The sequence below is a fragment of the Nelumbo nucifera genome, chromosome 2 (assembly GCF_055504915.1).
Source record: "Nelumbo nucifera cultivar China Antique chromosome 2, China Antique-T2T, whole genome shotgun sequence".
Taxonomy (NCBI): domain Eukaryota; kingdom Viridiplantae; phylum Streptophyta; class Magnoliopsida; order Proteales; family Nelumbonaceae; genus Nelumbo; species Nelumbo nucifera.
Genome location: NC_142650.1, coordinates 72001679 through 72017993, shown reverse-complemented (window position 1 = coordinate 72017993; position 16315 = coordinate 72001679). Strand labels below are relative to the sequence as shown.

Below are 16315 nucleotides of genomic sequence, written 5' to 3'. Positions count from 1 at the left end.
CGCATTCCACAATGACCCAAATTACAACTGAACCAGAAACAGTTCAGAATTAAACACCCTTATCTTCGCAAAATAATCAGCCATTCTATTTGCAGACTGCCTTTCCCATTTCACAAGAATCGTCATGTCTCTAACTAGCCATTTGAACTTTTTCATAGATTCGTTGTATGTCCAACTCACTGCCTGCCTGGAACTCTGCAAGACTGAGTCTCCTATTCCAATGGGCTTGAGAATACATCAACAATGAGTCCTTCATTTTTCCTAAAGACCCCTCCTACACCAGCTGGATCTGGGTTCCCTAGGCTGCTGCCATCAAGTTCAACTTAATAAAGCCTTCATCAGGATGTTCCCAAGCTACCACTGGTCTGTTCCTTGCGGTAAAACTTCTAGCTACAGCTCCCCAATTTCTCCACAAGTCATGAACAGAGAAATCTGAGAACAAGTTTGAGGCTTTGACCCAATGTATAACTCTATAAGAATACACTCCCAAACTGCCTCCATACTCCTTTCTCTGTCACTGAAGACTCTATCATGTCTCTCCTCCCACACCATCCATATCACAGCAGCCCTAAGGCATCTCCACTTGACTTTACCTCTCTTGTTTGGCCAACTGAAGGTCGTGGAGTCAAAGAGATTTCCAATCTGCAGAGCCACAATCTACCAATGACCAATTTGATCAAAAACCTTTTCCCAGAGGCCTACAACAAAAGGGCAAGAAATTAGGAGGTGGTAACAGCTTTCACCACAGGCTTTGCATAGGATACACCAGTTGGGGGAAAGGCACAAGGTAGGCCCTCTTTTTTGCAAGGTGTCTAACGCGTTTATTTTTCCAAGAAAGACTTCCCAACCGAAAGCCCCAACCTTGGGATGGAGAGGTTTGGGCCAGAATTCTTTAAACCGACAAGGAGAGTGAATCAGGGCTGAACACAAGCAAGAGAAGAATGACGTGCAGGAAAACAAACCCCTAGGGTGTGGAGTCCAAATATGACCATCAGCATTAGAAAGATCCAGAAAAACAGAATCAAGGACTTACTAGAGCAAAAGTGCCAGTTCAATCAAGCTCATTCTCTCTCAAGTTTCTTCATAGTCCCAGGTCAACTGAGAATAGGACACAAAACAATGTACATGCTCTTTTTTAAGGAACATAAGGGAATAAAGAGAAGGATAAAGGTCTTTAATGGATGAGTCGCCAATCCAAATCTACTCCCAAAAGAGAACCTTGTCTCCAGAGCAAATATCATACCTGATAAGGCTAAAGAACTGAGGGAGCACTCCACAAATGGATTTCCATGGAGAAGCCAAAGTAGCCCTCGAAGACAGCCCAGCATTCCAACCATTGCCTACACCACCATGAATGCTGTCTATCACTTCTTGCCACAACTGTCCGCTCTCCAATTGCCATCTCCACAACCACTTACCTAGTAGGGATGCATTTTTCTTACTTGGATTTCCTAATCCTAGACCTCCGTGTTCTTTACTCTGACACACTACCTCCCACCTGACCAAGTGATCCTTTCTACCTTCCCTAGGCTCCCAAAGGAAATCCCTCTTTGGCTTTTCTAATTTTTGCACTTCCCTTCTAGGCATCCTAAAGACCGACAAGTAGTAGACTGTCAAATTCGCTAGAGTGGACTTTATCAAAGTAATTCTGCCTTCCAACGAAATGTAATTGCTCTTTCAGGAAGACTAGCGAGGGTTGATTTTTCAAAGTTACCCCTAGGGAAATGTAATTGCTCTTTCAAGTTGCAATTTCCTAATTTCTCTAACACTGGGTTCGAAAACCGATCACACCCAGGATTGCCCCCTAAGGAAGCCCCAAATATTGCATAGGCCATGAATTTATCCCACAGCCAAAGATCCTAGCTAGAGTTTCTCTCTTTGTCCTCCATGCTGACCCCTGCTACACAACGTTTCTCAAAATTATTGGTTTGACATCTTTTCGAAAAGCCTTATGAGCAATCGTAAAATTCTTGCTTGTAGGGGGGTCCGAAGAGTCATCTTTTCACATTGATTTATAACTGCAGATTGAGTTTCCTTGTTATCTTTGAGATTTTTAGTAAACCTGTGCATCTCCACCTCAAATTTGTCCATTTGTTCCTCCATGGCTGCAGATCTAGTAACAGCCATCTTCTGTTCTGGGCTTTCAAAACGCTGGTTATCATTTAGCTTGAAACATATTATTTTTATACACATGGCGTACATTCATTTTTTTTTCTTGTATGTTTCATTTGTGATTAGAAAACCATTGATTTTTTGATCTTTGTCTTGTTCTAATTGTATTATTTGACCCAATTGCTTCTCCAAGGTTCACCCAGGCTCTCTTTCTATAGAGGGCACACTGGGAAATTTCAGGCTGTGTGATATGTCTCTTGGGCCAGACCACTGTTGGGGTTGGCTTTGTGATATACGGAATCAGGGTACAGAATCCCTTATTAAGGTACTGCTGTTTCTTTTTCTTGAATCACTAATGATATGTCTCTTAGATCAAACTAATGACTTGAATAACCTTTACTGCTCTTCTTATTTCAAGTCATGCTTGGATGACATTTTTTTTTTCTCTTTCTTTTTTCCTTGTTTTTTAGTATATATTTAAATCATACAGTGCTGAAGATGATGATTATGAAGGGTATGATTATAGCTTATGCGGTCGTCTTTCTGCAGTACGCATTGTCATCCTTTATCGATTTGTTGAAGAGGTAAGGCCAGCTGAAAGATTGTAACATTTTGGGACTATTGTTGTTATCCTTATCATTGATTGAAATCCTCAATCTGATAATCATGCTATCTTTGTTCAGAAATGCCTTCTCTTTTTTTAAGAGATTCATGATCATTATCTGATGTGTTTTCTTTTCTTTTGACTTTATTATGTATTTCTTCATGCTTTATATGCCTCTGCAGATAACTGCATACTTTATGGAACTTGCCAGTCCCCGCACTGAAGAAGTAATTAAGCTTGTTGATAAAGTTGGGGGCTTTGAGTGGTTGATTCAGAAATATGAGATGGATGGAGCAGCTGCATTAAAGCTGGACCTTTCACTGGACACTCCAATAATTGTTCTTCCACGAAATTCAATGAGCAAAGAGTTTGTATTATTAGCCCTTGGTTTTTTCGTACACTTTTTTTATAGAGTAAAACTATGATAGGTTCTGTACATATTTAGAAGATAATTTGGGACTGAAGTAATGAAAAGTGTTTTTGGATAAGCACTTTATAATAGAATCTTGGTGGATGTCCACATGCTTAAAAAATGAATGGCTTGATTTTTTGTTCTGTAACTTCTGTTTATACTACTACTAAATTGCCAATTGTATATACTATGAGTTTTAAACTTTCTATACCATGGTAGTCGAATGGCACTGAATAGTTTGGTTGTCTGCTGCAGTTCTCAAACAAAATACTTGTATCAGCAGACTGTTTTGATTCTCGAACTTCACTACCTAAATTAAGAACTTACAAAACATTCATTCTACTGCCTCTAGTGTGGTTCACAAATTTCTCTAGCCTATTCTTTCCATCAATTTGCAGTCCTGTTTTCCAAACTTGCAAATATCTTTGTGACAAGTTGGGCATGATAGACATTTATGCCCCAACTTGAGGGGGAATTTTATAATTTTGTGTTTTCGATTACTTTATGTGCTACAAGGACACTGTTGTCATTTTACCCGTTTCACTCCATTATAAATAGTGCTGCTGGTGCTGCTAGCTCACTCTTTTGGCACTGAACTCATGCTCTCTTTTCTCATTATTCTTGTATCTCCTCTGATAAAAGTTTTAATCATTGAAATAATGTTTGGAAGAGTGAAAAGTTAAGTTAATGAGTGGAAGAACAATAGAGAAACCTGGGTAAAATGGGTGTGTTTTCAATCTTAATCACACACTAATTACTTAATTAACTCATATACTCGTGTATTTCAAGTAGAATCATGGCCCTGACAATTACTTGCAATAACAGTTGTTAGAGTGAAACAAAATGACCATAGCATCCTTGGACAACAACGACTATGTAGATGATAATATGGTTACCTCTCTTTTGCATGTCAAATTTCTACTAATCCACAGAAGGAATCTGGATTCTCAATCTCTGTACTCATTACACTGAAACAAATTTTATGGTTATCTTAGTGGATAAAATGCTTAAATACTAAGATATTCAAGGGTATAGTAATCTACTCAATTGTAGCTTTATCCATTAAGGAGCCCTCAACCTCGTAAAAAAACTTATTTGATAGAAGAAAAGCTAATAATGTTTTCAGTTCAGCTACTTCATCTGTTAACAAATGGCTCCTTATTCTCTTAATTTGTTCTATTATTATATTTTATTCTAACATGTGACTGATGTTGCAGTTATATTCAACTTGATTTGGGACAGCTACAAGTGAAAAATGAATTGTTGTGGCACGGATGCCCTGACAAAGATCCTTCAGCTGTCCATCTTGATGTACTTCATGCTGAGGTAAGCTTTTCTTTAGCTTCTTTTTCAATGGATAACCCATTATGCTATTATAATTTAAGATCCTTTTTTCTTCCTAGAATTCAGATTGCAAAATGAGCACAATAGGGGATGAAAAATGAACAAGAGTATAAAGAAGATAAGAGAATGTAAGGTTTGAGACCATGGGCTTGCTTCCCTTTCAATTCGTATGTATATCTTATAAAATAAAGGGAAAATTCCCGATAGGTACCCTGTACTTTAGGCTGAGTGCCAATTTAGTACCCGAACTTTAAAATGCGACAATCTAGTTCCCGAACTTTCGAAGTGCCACAATCTAGTATCTTCTGTTAACCAGCCGTTAAGTGTCATGGGAAAAGACACAAATGCCCTTCATGTGTCATCTAATTTTCTTTATCGACCTTCTGTTAATAAAGCAACAACAGTGGAAGATTTGACAACGAGCTCCTCAGGGTCTCTTCTGAAAAGACACACATAAAAGGCCGAAGATTCTCAAAAACTTGAGGACTACGGTAGGTAGAACCTGGCGGAGCCGGTTTGACAACGACATCCGGTGCAACAACCTCAAGACTTAAAGAACCCATATGCAGCAACATACCAGAGATGTAAACCAACAGAGCAAATAGCAGAACACCACAAAAGTGTGCAGCTTCGGGCTGCGGTTGCAAAAGTTCACATTCTTGCTCCGGCTGTGGTGGAATCTTGGTGACGAAGGAGGCGAAGGCGTCGTCGACAACGGAGGGCTTACTCCATTGGCCCTTCCGTTATCAAGTCTACTGAACCCGTGCATTGTGGCCAGGCTTCTGAGCCCTAATAGAAAATCTCAGAGTTCTAATTGCTCTCTCTGTTCTTCTACCGCAACTCCCAGTCTCTTCCATTAAGTAAACCCTGCATTTTTCCCCAAAACATAGGAAAAAAATGACAAAATTCAAGAAAATGCAAAGGAAGAAGTAGTAAATATTAAATCTCTCCTCTATCTCTCTCTTTCTTCTACGATTCTCACACGCTACAGAAGCAACAAAAATAGTGGAAGCAAATCTAGACCAGGGAGAGAGAGAGAGCTCCTGTAAAACATCGTACTCCAACATTGTTGTTTCTTGCTTTCCTTCTCTGATCCCTGCTGGAGGCTCTATGTATGTCGCAATGGGGGATACTTCCAGTGCCGAACCCACAACCGTAGACCCTGCATCAACCATGTACACCATGTGCTCTCCTTCAAAACCCCCATTCTCATCTATAAATTCACCAATTTCAGCCACCGAGTACAATGTCCTTGTCGTGGCCAACACATCCACATAGAGCAACATAATCAAGGCTGCCCAGACCTCACTTCTGTTGAACCCTCTGAAACTTACAGCCCCAGCAGTGCTCGTGATTTTATGGAACTCCACCACCTGCTTGAAATATTTGTAGTTTGTGTCACCGAGAGTGGTCTTAGGAAAATATGTTACACTGGTGCCCCTAATCCGTGAAATCAACGTCACAAATAGGATGCCATAGATCATGCTGCCCCTGATTTCCTTCATCAGCCCGTAGCACGTTACTAGGAAGCCCATAGTGCCGAGCTAGAACGTGGGGCTTTGCATCTTTCCATTCTCGCACTTGTTGTGATTGGGTACGTGCGGGAGCAAGCCATGAGGGTCACTATGGTGGAAGAACTCGGCCTGACGAGGCCAACACCTTGTTGAGACTGCAGGCCGAAAAATGCAATGAAAAGGCTGATGACCGCCGCACAGGCAAGCCGGACTGGCCGAGGGATGAGACGCACAAGCCTTGCGCACAAACCAAATGCAGCTATTGCAAGAAAAACACAGCCCTCCACTAACACTATCGCCAACGCGGTTTGGTATGAGATGGAACCTGATCCATGAAACCCCACTAAGTCGTATGCAAATTTACCCAAGTCTTCAAGAATGGAATAATCTCGGCACTGCTTCCCTATAACGACGAGCACATCCCTCGTGTCTCGAAGAATGGTGTAACTGAAGAGAATGCAGAAGAACATAATCCCCAAAGGAATCACCTTCTTTAATATGCTAATTTCCACACCTAAGAATTTGGAGGGAACCTTGGGCGCACTGTTATCGGAAACAAAAGCAGAATCATCGGCTACCGCTGAACAACGAATCAAAGAAGTCATGAATTTCAAGGAAACACCATGGAGATCAAAAAGTCTGAAACCTGTAGAAGTGGAGAATTTGTGGAATTGAATGGAGGAGATAGCTCTGATCTCGCTGCGGTTGTTGGTGTTGAGCTTTGGGGTTAATATCAGAATGAAGGAAAACAGGAAAAACGATGATGAAACGAGTGCCCTTTTTTCTCTCTCCTCTTCCACAGTTCCTGTTCCGCCTCCGCTGTAGTTCTCTTTCTCTCTCTTGACCAGGAGCGTCAAGCGTGGCCATGGTGGCAGTTACGGTGGCGAACTGAGAACACCACCCCTCCCGTTGGCCATGGTGGCAGCCAGCGGCGAGCCCTGGCTTTTGTGTTTTCATCATGAAATGATGGTCTGGACTGTTGAGAGCTTGGCTTGGGCTCTGTTTCATTTTCTTGAGAAAGAAGATGATGAACAGTGTGTTTTATTTTCAAGGGTAATTTTGGCATTTTCAAAAGACTTAATTTGCACATGAGGTCACGTGATATACATAACTGACGGTCCATTAATGGTAGGCACTAGATTGTCGCATTTCGAAAGTTCGGGTACTAGATTGTCACATTTTAAAGTTTGGGTACTAAATTGGCACTCGGCCTAAAGTACAGGGTACCTATCAGGAATTTTCCCTAAAATAAAAGAAAAATAATTACAGAAATGCCCTGGATGTTCAAGAATAATAAACTGCATATAAAAGAAGGCACAAAAAGATATAAGAGCCAATAAAATCAACTAATGTAAGTGTAGTTGAGTTTAAATAATGAGCTTAATATTGTAATTGTCTTCTTACTTGACTGCCCCCTGAAGCTCTGCTCAATTAGTCCTTTTTTCTTGTCATGTCTTCTCTGTTTCTTCTTCTTAACTGAATGTATCTTCTTATTTGTTTCTTTCTTCCTTGGATAACATCTTGGTATGAGAGCAATACTCTTAGTGGTCTTTTTCTGTGTGGTGTTCTGGGACCTACCTAGTTGTATATTCTTTTTTTTGTTTTTAATTTTTTAATTATATTATTCTGTATAAAGTGATATATTTATATTCTGCAGTTACTTGGAATCAACATGGCTGTCGGAGTTAATGGTGTTATAGGAAAGGCGGTGATACGAGAAGCCCAAGGTTTTCATGTCTATGTACGCCGCAGTTTGAGGGATGTTTTTAGAAAAGTTCCAACATTTTCCCTTGAAGTTCGGGTAATTTTCTTGCCTATTTGAACTGTTTATTCATTTCCATATAATTCTTTCCTTGACTTTTTGCTCAAAGCCTCTAAGATTTTCAGTCATTACCTTGTTATAACTGCAAATTGCCAAACTGTCCTTCAGAATGATGTGGACATTGTTTTGAAGGTGTATAAGCAGCTGATCCAATACTGAACAAGGCACTCTGATTGCAATAGTGATAAACAATTATGAAGTTTCTGGTTGTGGCAAAATGAACATTGCTTTGGGAGCTGGAAGCAGAAAAGTTTTTTATGGAATAGATGTAGTGTGGATAGAAGGTTTTTGGAGGGGCCACTTAAAAAAGAAACATAATGGGAAAATGAACACATGCAGGAGGTGTCATTTACTCTACAGAGAGAAGAGAAATATGTCTTTTCTTCCCTTCCCTCTTTTCTTCTTTTTCTCTTTTTCCTCTTTCTTTCTTTTTCTTTCCCTTCCCTTCCTGTTCTTTTCCTTCCCTTTTCTTTTATTTTCTTTTTTTCTTTTTTTCTTTCTTCTTTCTTTTTTCTATTTTTTTATATGAGGTGTGCATGAGGCGTACACCTCTTGCACTTGAGGCGTATTCCTCAAAGGTGTTAGCGCATCTGGCATACGCCTCAGGGCTTTTTGATAATTAAAACATTAAGAATTATTTTACTGGAATCTATTTATTCCCTACTGAACACTACCAGCATTATGAAGAGTACTATAGTATTATAATATATGTTGGTGACACTATTGCATGCAGAATAGCAATGTTGTGTAATAGATCATAGGTCGATTTCAAAAGATTCTTTTTCTATGACCTTAGATTTTATCTTTGTTTAATGATTTTGTACAAGATAATAATTTTAGAAAGCTGTTTATATGTTTCTTTTATCATTTCATACAATATCATTCTACATTTTTGCATATTTTACAATGTTCCCACAATGTCCATAATTTTTACAAATTTTCTTTATGATTTTCTGAAATATTTGACAAGTTTCTTATATTTGGACAACCAACATTTCCACTGACATTGGCATTTTAGACTCTGTTCACATGTTCGCCCATGACTGTCATGGCATGACACATGATGGCAACACCCATTTACAACATATACATGAAAGTACAAAATAAAAATAAAAATAAAAAATGCATAAGGTACATCATCATCATCATCATCATCCTCATCAAAATCTTGTCCCAACCATATGGGGCCTGCTACATGAATTGTGTTTTGCCATTCGATTCTAGAAGGACAAATCAGGATCAATGATCATGAGTCATGAGATTTGGGAAAAGATTTAGTGACAAGTTAAGACTGGAAGGGTTATTAAAAAGAATACATATGTAATGAAAAGAAAATAAGTAGAAGCTAAACCTGAAGTCAGACTTGATACTCAGACCTTTTGGGGACTGTAGGGTGCTGTTGATTGCTCTAGAGGAACTCACATATATTGAAGAAAAAAATTTCCTTTATGATCATGAGATCATGTAGTCGAAATAATGTATAGCATTCAAACATGTGGATGTGAAGACTTGGGTATTCTTTTCTATGTATGGAAAAATACATATTGCGATGTATATAGGGGACTTTGGTGGAGGTTTTGTAGAAGCATATTACGATACTCTGGGATTTTTGTAACAGTGGCACAGTTAAGATTAATGTGATGAGGGATAAAAATGGAACATTTCCCAGATAATCTAATTGATCTGCAAATGGCAAAAGAGAAAACTCTGGTTATTGTTGTATACCAAAGCTTTGTTGCACTCATCTCTGGTGAAGTTTGAAAATGATGATGTGCAAAAATACCAGACATGTGGCTGCTTATAGTTGGCCTTTGTGGGGGTCATGATAATAAGAGAGTCACTCATCAAGGCTAGTCCTGGCTTGTTTCTGTTTCTGGAATCAAAATTGGTTGAGGTGGATTGTTGCATTAGGGCATTATGGATTGTGAGAAATATTAGACTTATGCAGAACGCACTTGGTGCATAATAACAAAGTGGAACTCGGGCATCTAAGGTGCATAATTTCAAGTTGGTGTCAGTGTTGTTGGACTGTTTGGCCAAGATTTTGTACTTGTGACCCCATCAATACTTGTGGTAGAACCTTATGACCTGGGTCAGTGGTCATAAGGTGGAGAAACTAACCCGTTCCATTACTCCTTGTATCACCCAATTTGTTTGGAGAAGTTTTACTGGTATTTTTTGATAGGTATCAGTTAAAACTTTTTATAATGTATCAGAAAAATATGTTCATTGTGTGTAGCACCCCTTTTATGGGTTTTCATATACACTAGTTCCTGCATCAAGAATCTGATTTCTCTCATTATATGTCTCTGCTGCCACAACCCTTGATTGCTGCTCCTCATCCAGCCTATCACCACCTTAGAGTCCCCTTCCACTATATCTTTTTGAAACATAGATTATCTCCAATCTTAGTTGTTTCAAGATAGATAATAATTTTTCCTTCAGAAAGTTGCTGTTGGTCCAGACTCCATCTAGAGTCCAGAGAATAAAGCAACGGGGTTTCCACTAGTGCAAAGGCTCATCCAACACCTAAATACTCTGGGCTTCCACAAGCTACAACCATCAAAATTCATTTTCAATTGATTTGTTGTTGGTGGTTTCAATTAAATGCTCATTTTTATTTTTGGATGGATTTGCCAGTCAATTCCATCCCTTTATAATGCTGTCCATGGAAATAGAATTAAACAGTTCTGTGGCCTTAACCCAATGTGCAACCTTTACTATTTTCTCAGAATATTTATACATGGGTATGATTGCCCAGAGATGAGATTCATTTACTTTTGGTTGTGGTGGAAGTTCTTTTTTGTGTGGGCATCTCTTGGAGATGTTGGTACCCAGTCAGTTAGAAAGCACCGATGTTGGTGTGTCTCATCTCCTGGAGGTGGTTCATATAGTATAACCTTGTGAGGAACCTTTGGTTGTTCATGACATGTTTGGTAGAAACAAGTGCTTCAGACTCTTTTTTTGGCAAGATCTTGGGCTTATTTGTTCCATTTCAGAGGCACACTTCCAGTTTTAATGCGGTGGCAGCAGGGATTAGTCCTAGCTGTTAGGGGTGAGCATGGGTCAGTTCTGTTCGGTTTCATGGCAGAACCTGGTGCCTACCCTGTAAGGGTCGGTTCCAAGATCGGTTCTGGCCTTGGTGGTTCCGTGGTTGGGCTTTAGGCCCATTTGTTTATGTTTTTAAGTTGTGACTGTTCAGCTACATTAGTAGCCGCCCTACTAAGGGCATCCTTGTAATATCTCATCCTTTAAGTTAAGTATAAATTATAATGAGGGGTTGGCGGCTAGGGTTAATCTAAGAATCCTGGTTGACTTCCTACTCTTTTCTCCTCCTCTTTTCTTCTCTACTGCTGAAATTTTCGTCTTCCTCTTCTTTCCCTTCACAAGGAGTTAAATGAAATCTGCAATCAGTGATTTCTACTTGGTATCTGAGCAGGTCGAAGGTTCCTTGAGTTGTTTTCTCATGCAGCCCTAGATCGGCCGACTGCATGGTGACTTAAGAGGCTGATCGAAGATCTCAAGTAAGCCCAGTTTTTGGATTTTTTGGTGGATCTGTTAAAATATTGGACTGACGAGGCCCCTTTAGTCAATGTTAGAATGCTCGAGTTAGGGGTATTTTGGTCATTCTGGTTTATTTGTTTAAGAGTGAAAGGTCTATTGTATCTAAGTTTAAGTTATGCGTCCCATCTCTTATGAGGGACAAAATGGTCTTTTCTTGTAACTCTATGATTTTGAATAAATACAAGTGGGTCGGCTAGGGTAGAGGTGATGTTGAGACTCTCTTCTAGTCTGGCCGAACTCTCTTTCTCTTCTTCTTCTTCTTTCTCTTTTCTTTCTTCTTCTCTACTTCAACCTAGAATCTACTAGGGTTTACTTACATGGTATCAGAGCTGTAAGGTCATGTTAAGAAGCTGTAATCTGGACAAGACAATACAACTAGGGTGTATCAGTTGTACCAAGAGTGCTTCAATTTGAAGCAAGGGAGTCAAAGCTTAAAAGAGTACTATGCAAGTTTGAGGAACATCTGTAATGAGCTCAATGTGTATCACCCTCTAACATTAGATGTTCAGATCCAACAACAACTACGTGAGCAACTTGATGTGACAAGGTTTCTTGTGGGTTTGAAGGCTGAGTATGAGCCTGTCAGAGCACAAATATTGGGGGGGTCTGCTCTCCCCTCTTTTGAAGAAGTTTTTGCCCGTCTTAAGAGGACATCCATTGAGTCGGTAGAACATTCTTCTCTCTCTGACAGATCTGGTTTTATAGTGATTAAAGGGGGTGGTCGTGGAAATAGAAGTGGTGGTGGCAGTAGTGGACTCCCAAGCAACCGTCGTGGTCACATGTTTAACCGGGCTCGTGGTCGGACTGGAGGCCAGGACTCAGGGGGAGGCCGTGGAAAAGGAAGGGGTAATGCCCAGAGAAAGTGTACACATTGTGGTTTAGAGGGGCACATAGTTAATTTCTGCTATGATTTGCGTGGTCCACCCAACACTTGGGCTAACCATGCTATGACTAAGGGTAGTGGCACAATTACTGAAAGTCAACAAACTGACCCAATCCCCTCCACATTTGCTTGTGCTTCTGAGAAGGAAATGGTGAGTGTACCGTGTGCAGTATATGAGCAGTTCCTTCAAACATCTCAGCAGAACACCGCTACACTTGCCCATTCAGGTATGGCTTGCTTAGCTTCCAAAGCCTCACACTGGATCATTGACTCTGGAGCCTCGGACCATATGTCTGGGACTCTTGATGTATTCTCTTCCCTTTCTCGCTCCTCCACATCTCGAACAGTTACACTTGCTAATGACTCTACATTCCTATCTGTGGTGTTGGTGATGTTGATCTCTCCTCCTTGTCTTTATCATCTGTTTTATATGTCCCTAAGTTTCCTTTTAACCTTATGTCTATTATCCGATTAACGAAGTCTCTTAATTGTTCTATAACCTTCTATCCTTCTTGTGTGTTTCAGGATCTCAAGACGGGGAGAAAGATTGGTGGAGGGCATGAAGCAGGTGGATTGTATTACCTTGATGGTGGTGGCCCTCCAGTAGCTTTTTAGTCATCTGTTACTCCTCTTCAATGGCACTGCAGACTTGGTCATCTTTCTCTCAATACTTTGAAGTTGCTGGTTCCTTCCTTGAGTCATCTTTCATCGTTAGATTGTGAGTCATGTCAATTGGGAAAACATCATAGAGTCTCATTTAGTCCAAGAGTTGATAGTCGTGTCTCAAGTCCTTTTTCTTTAGTTCATTCTGATGTATGGGGTCCAATTAAAGTGGTGTCATACAATGGGTATAAGTATTTTGTAATCTTTGTTGATGACTTTTCAAGGATGACATGGATTTATCTTTTGAAAGACCGTAGTGAGTTGTTTTCTATTTTTCAACAATTTTATGCTGAAATACGCACTCAATTTGGTGTTCATAATAAAATTCTTTGCTCTGATAATGCCAAAGAATACAACTCCTCACCATTTCAGCGATACCTAGAACATCATGGGATTAATCATCAAACTTCTTATGCCTACACCCCACAACAGAACGGTGTAGCTGAACGGAAAAATCGACATCTTCTTGAAACTGCTCGATCCTTGATGATCAATAGGATGCCTATGTCAATCCTTGGAAGTCAATCTCCTTTCTCCGTGTTGTTTCCCACTTTGTCTCCATTTCCTCTCACCCCAAGAGTCTTTGGCTGTGTTTGTTTTGTTCAACACTTGGGGCCTGGGGTAGGCAAGCTAGATGCTCGAGCTACTAAGTGTATCTTTCTTGGCTACTCGATGACTCAGAAAGGGTATAAGTGTTATAACCCTAAATTTCATAAATCGTTTGTATGCTCTGATGTCACCTTTTTGAATCAGTTCCGTTTTTTTCAGATGCTGGGGTCTCTTCCTCTCCCTCTGAGGTTCCTCTTCCTGTACCTGTTGTGGACACCCTTCCCGTAGCTCTTATTTCTACTGCAGATGCACATCCTATGAATGTTACTACTGGAGGCCGCCTATCACTCAACTGTTTACCCGCAGAAGTGCATCGGACCCTCCTCCACTTCAGTCCTTGTCGACAGATCTTGCTACTGCTCCTTCTCCCTCAAATCTTGATCTTCCTATTGCTCTGCGGAAAGGTAAACGTACTTGTACTTCTCACCCCATTTCACACTTTTTCTACTGCTCACCTTTCTGCTGCTCATTGCAATTTTATATCATTACTCTCATCTGTTCCCGTCCCCAAGACTGTCCAGGAAGCTCTTACCTCCCCAGGGTGGCGGCAAGCCATGGAAGAAGAACTCTCTGCTCTACAACATAATCACACATGGGAACTCACCACTCTTCCTCCCGGTAAGCACACTGTTGGGTGTAAATGGGTCTACACAGTGAAGTATCTTCTTGATGGCAGTGTGGAGCGATTGAAGGCGAGGTTAGTGGCCAAGGGTTATTCTCAGTTGTATGGTGTGGACTATATGGAGACATTTTCTCCTGTGGCTAAGATTAGTTCAGTTCGAGTGTTGATTTCATTAGCTGCTATGTATGATTGGCCTCTTGTACAACTTGACATAAAAAATGCCTTCCTACATGGTGATCTCGTTGAGGAAGTGTATATGGAGCAACCACCAGGGTTTGTTGCTCAAGGGGAGGCTGGTAAGGTGTGTAGGCTCAAAAAGGCAATTTATGGACTGAAACAATCTCCACGTGCTTGGTTTGGCAGGTTCAATGAAGTGGTGAATGCCTTTGGGATGAAACAGTGTCTGGTTGATCTTTCTATGTTCAGCTATAACTCAAAGGATGGGAAAATCTTGCTAGTCGTGTATGTGGATGATATTGTCTTAACTGGGAGTGACAACAATGGAATCGACAGGTTGAAGAAATTCTTATAGGACCACTTCAATACGAAAGATCTGGGGAAGCTGAAGTATTTTCTGGGAATAGAGGTTGCGAGGTCAAAACATGGGATCAACCTATGTCAGAGAAAATATGTTCTTGATCTACTTGAAGAAACATGGTTGTTAGGTACTAAACCAGCAGAGACTCCTATGGAACTCAATGCCAAGTTAAGTGTGGATGCAGGTGAAGAGTTTGATGATCCTGGAAGATACAGAAGGTTGGTGGGAAAGTTGAACTACCTGACCATTACCCGACCAGATATATCTTTTACTGTGAGTGTGGTGAGTCAGTTTATGCAACATCCTTGGGTTCCTCACTGGGAAGCTGTTCTAAGAATTGTTAGGTACCTAAAGGGTGCTCCAGGTCGTGGTTTGTTATACCAAAATGGAGGAACTTTTGAGATAGTAGGGTATACAGATGCTTACTGGGCTGGTTATATATCAGACAGGAGATCAACTACAAGGTATTGTACCTTCCTTGGTGGCAATCTTGTAACTTGGAAGAGCAAGAAACAATTAGTGGTGGCAAGAGGTAGTGCAGAAGCAGAGTACAGAGCTATGGCCCATACCACATGTGAACTAGTATGGCTGAAGAACTTGCTACAAGAGATGGGATTCTCAATTGACAAACCCATGAAACTATAGTGTGATAACCAATCTTCTGTTCACATTTCTTCCAATCCCGTCTTCCATGAGAGAACTAAGCATATTGAGGTTGATTGTCACTTCGTAAGAGAGAAAGTAATAAGTGGGGTGATAACCACATCTCATGTGAGCTCAGGAAATCAGTGGGCAGATATCTTCACAAAGGGATTGTCTCGGGGAAGAATAGATTACATTTGTAACAAGCTGGGACTATATGATATATACTCTCCAGCTTGAGGGGGAGTGTTAGAATGCTCAAGTTAGGGGTATTTTGGTCATTTTGGTTTATCTGTTTAACAGTGAAAGGTCTATTGTATCTGAGTTTAAGTTATGTGTCCCATCTCTTATGAGGGACAAAATGGTCTTTCTTGTAACTCTATGATTTTGAATAAATAAAAGTGGGTTGGCTAGGGGAGAAGTGATTTTGAGACTCTCTTCTAGTCTGGCCGAACTCTCTTTCTCTTCTTCTTCTTCTTTCTCTTTTCTTTCTTCTTCTCTACTTTAACCTAGAATCTACTAGAGTTTACTTACATGGTATCAGAGCTGTAAGGTCGTGTTCTCCGTTATTTCTTGCTGCTGTTCTCTTTCTGGGTTCGCCGCCTACTTTCACAGTCATCTTCATTTTTCGACTGACCTGAGTGGAGGTTCGATATAGGGCTGAAAAGGAGCTGTCGTTTTGTGGGCCTGGAGGTGAGAATGCCTCCGGTCGTTGTTGTGGTGGTCGTTGAAGTGGTATACTAAACCCTCTATTCAGTGTACGAAGAGGGCTGAAGGTGGACAGGTATGAACACTGCTGTTGTTTGTCCAAGTAAGGGACTGTGAATGTTTTTTTTTTTTTTGGTTGTTGTGGAGCTCGGTGTGACTGATATGCATATCAGTAGTGTTCCTCTGCTTTTTTTTTCTCATATGTGTGCTGAAAGAAGAGTTGTCGACTGCTGAAGCTCACGACAGCAGTGTTGTGGTAGTGGTTGTGTCGTGGTAAT

General features: G+C 40.5%; 1 protein-coding gene across 4 annotated transcripts in view; it reads left to right on the top strand.

The window, feature by feature from the left end:
- LOC104604129 (uncharacterized) overlaps positions 1 to 16315 on the top strand; it is a 195640-nt gene that overhangs the window by 46560 nt on the left and 132765 nt on the right. For all 4 annotated transcript variants that reach the window (XM_010268361.3, XM_010268362.3, XM_088899453.1 and 1 more), the window contains exons 28-32: positions 2306 to 2437; positions 2583 to 2696; positions 2899 to 3083; positions 4346 to 4454; positions 7644 to 7787. In XM_010268361.3, coding sequence (XP_010266663.1) covers positions 2306 to 2437; positions 2583 to 2696; positions 2899 to 3083; positions 4346 to 4454; positions 7644 to 7787 — 684 coding nt within the window. The remainder of the gene's footprint in view (positions 1 to 2305; positions 2438 to 2582; positions 2697 to 2898; positions 3084 to 4345; positions 4455 to 7643; positions 7788 to 16315) is intronic.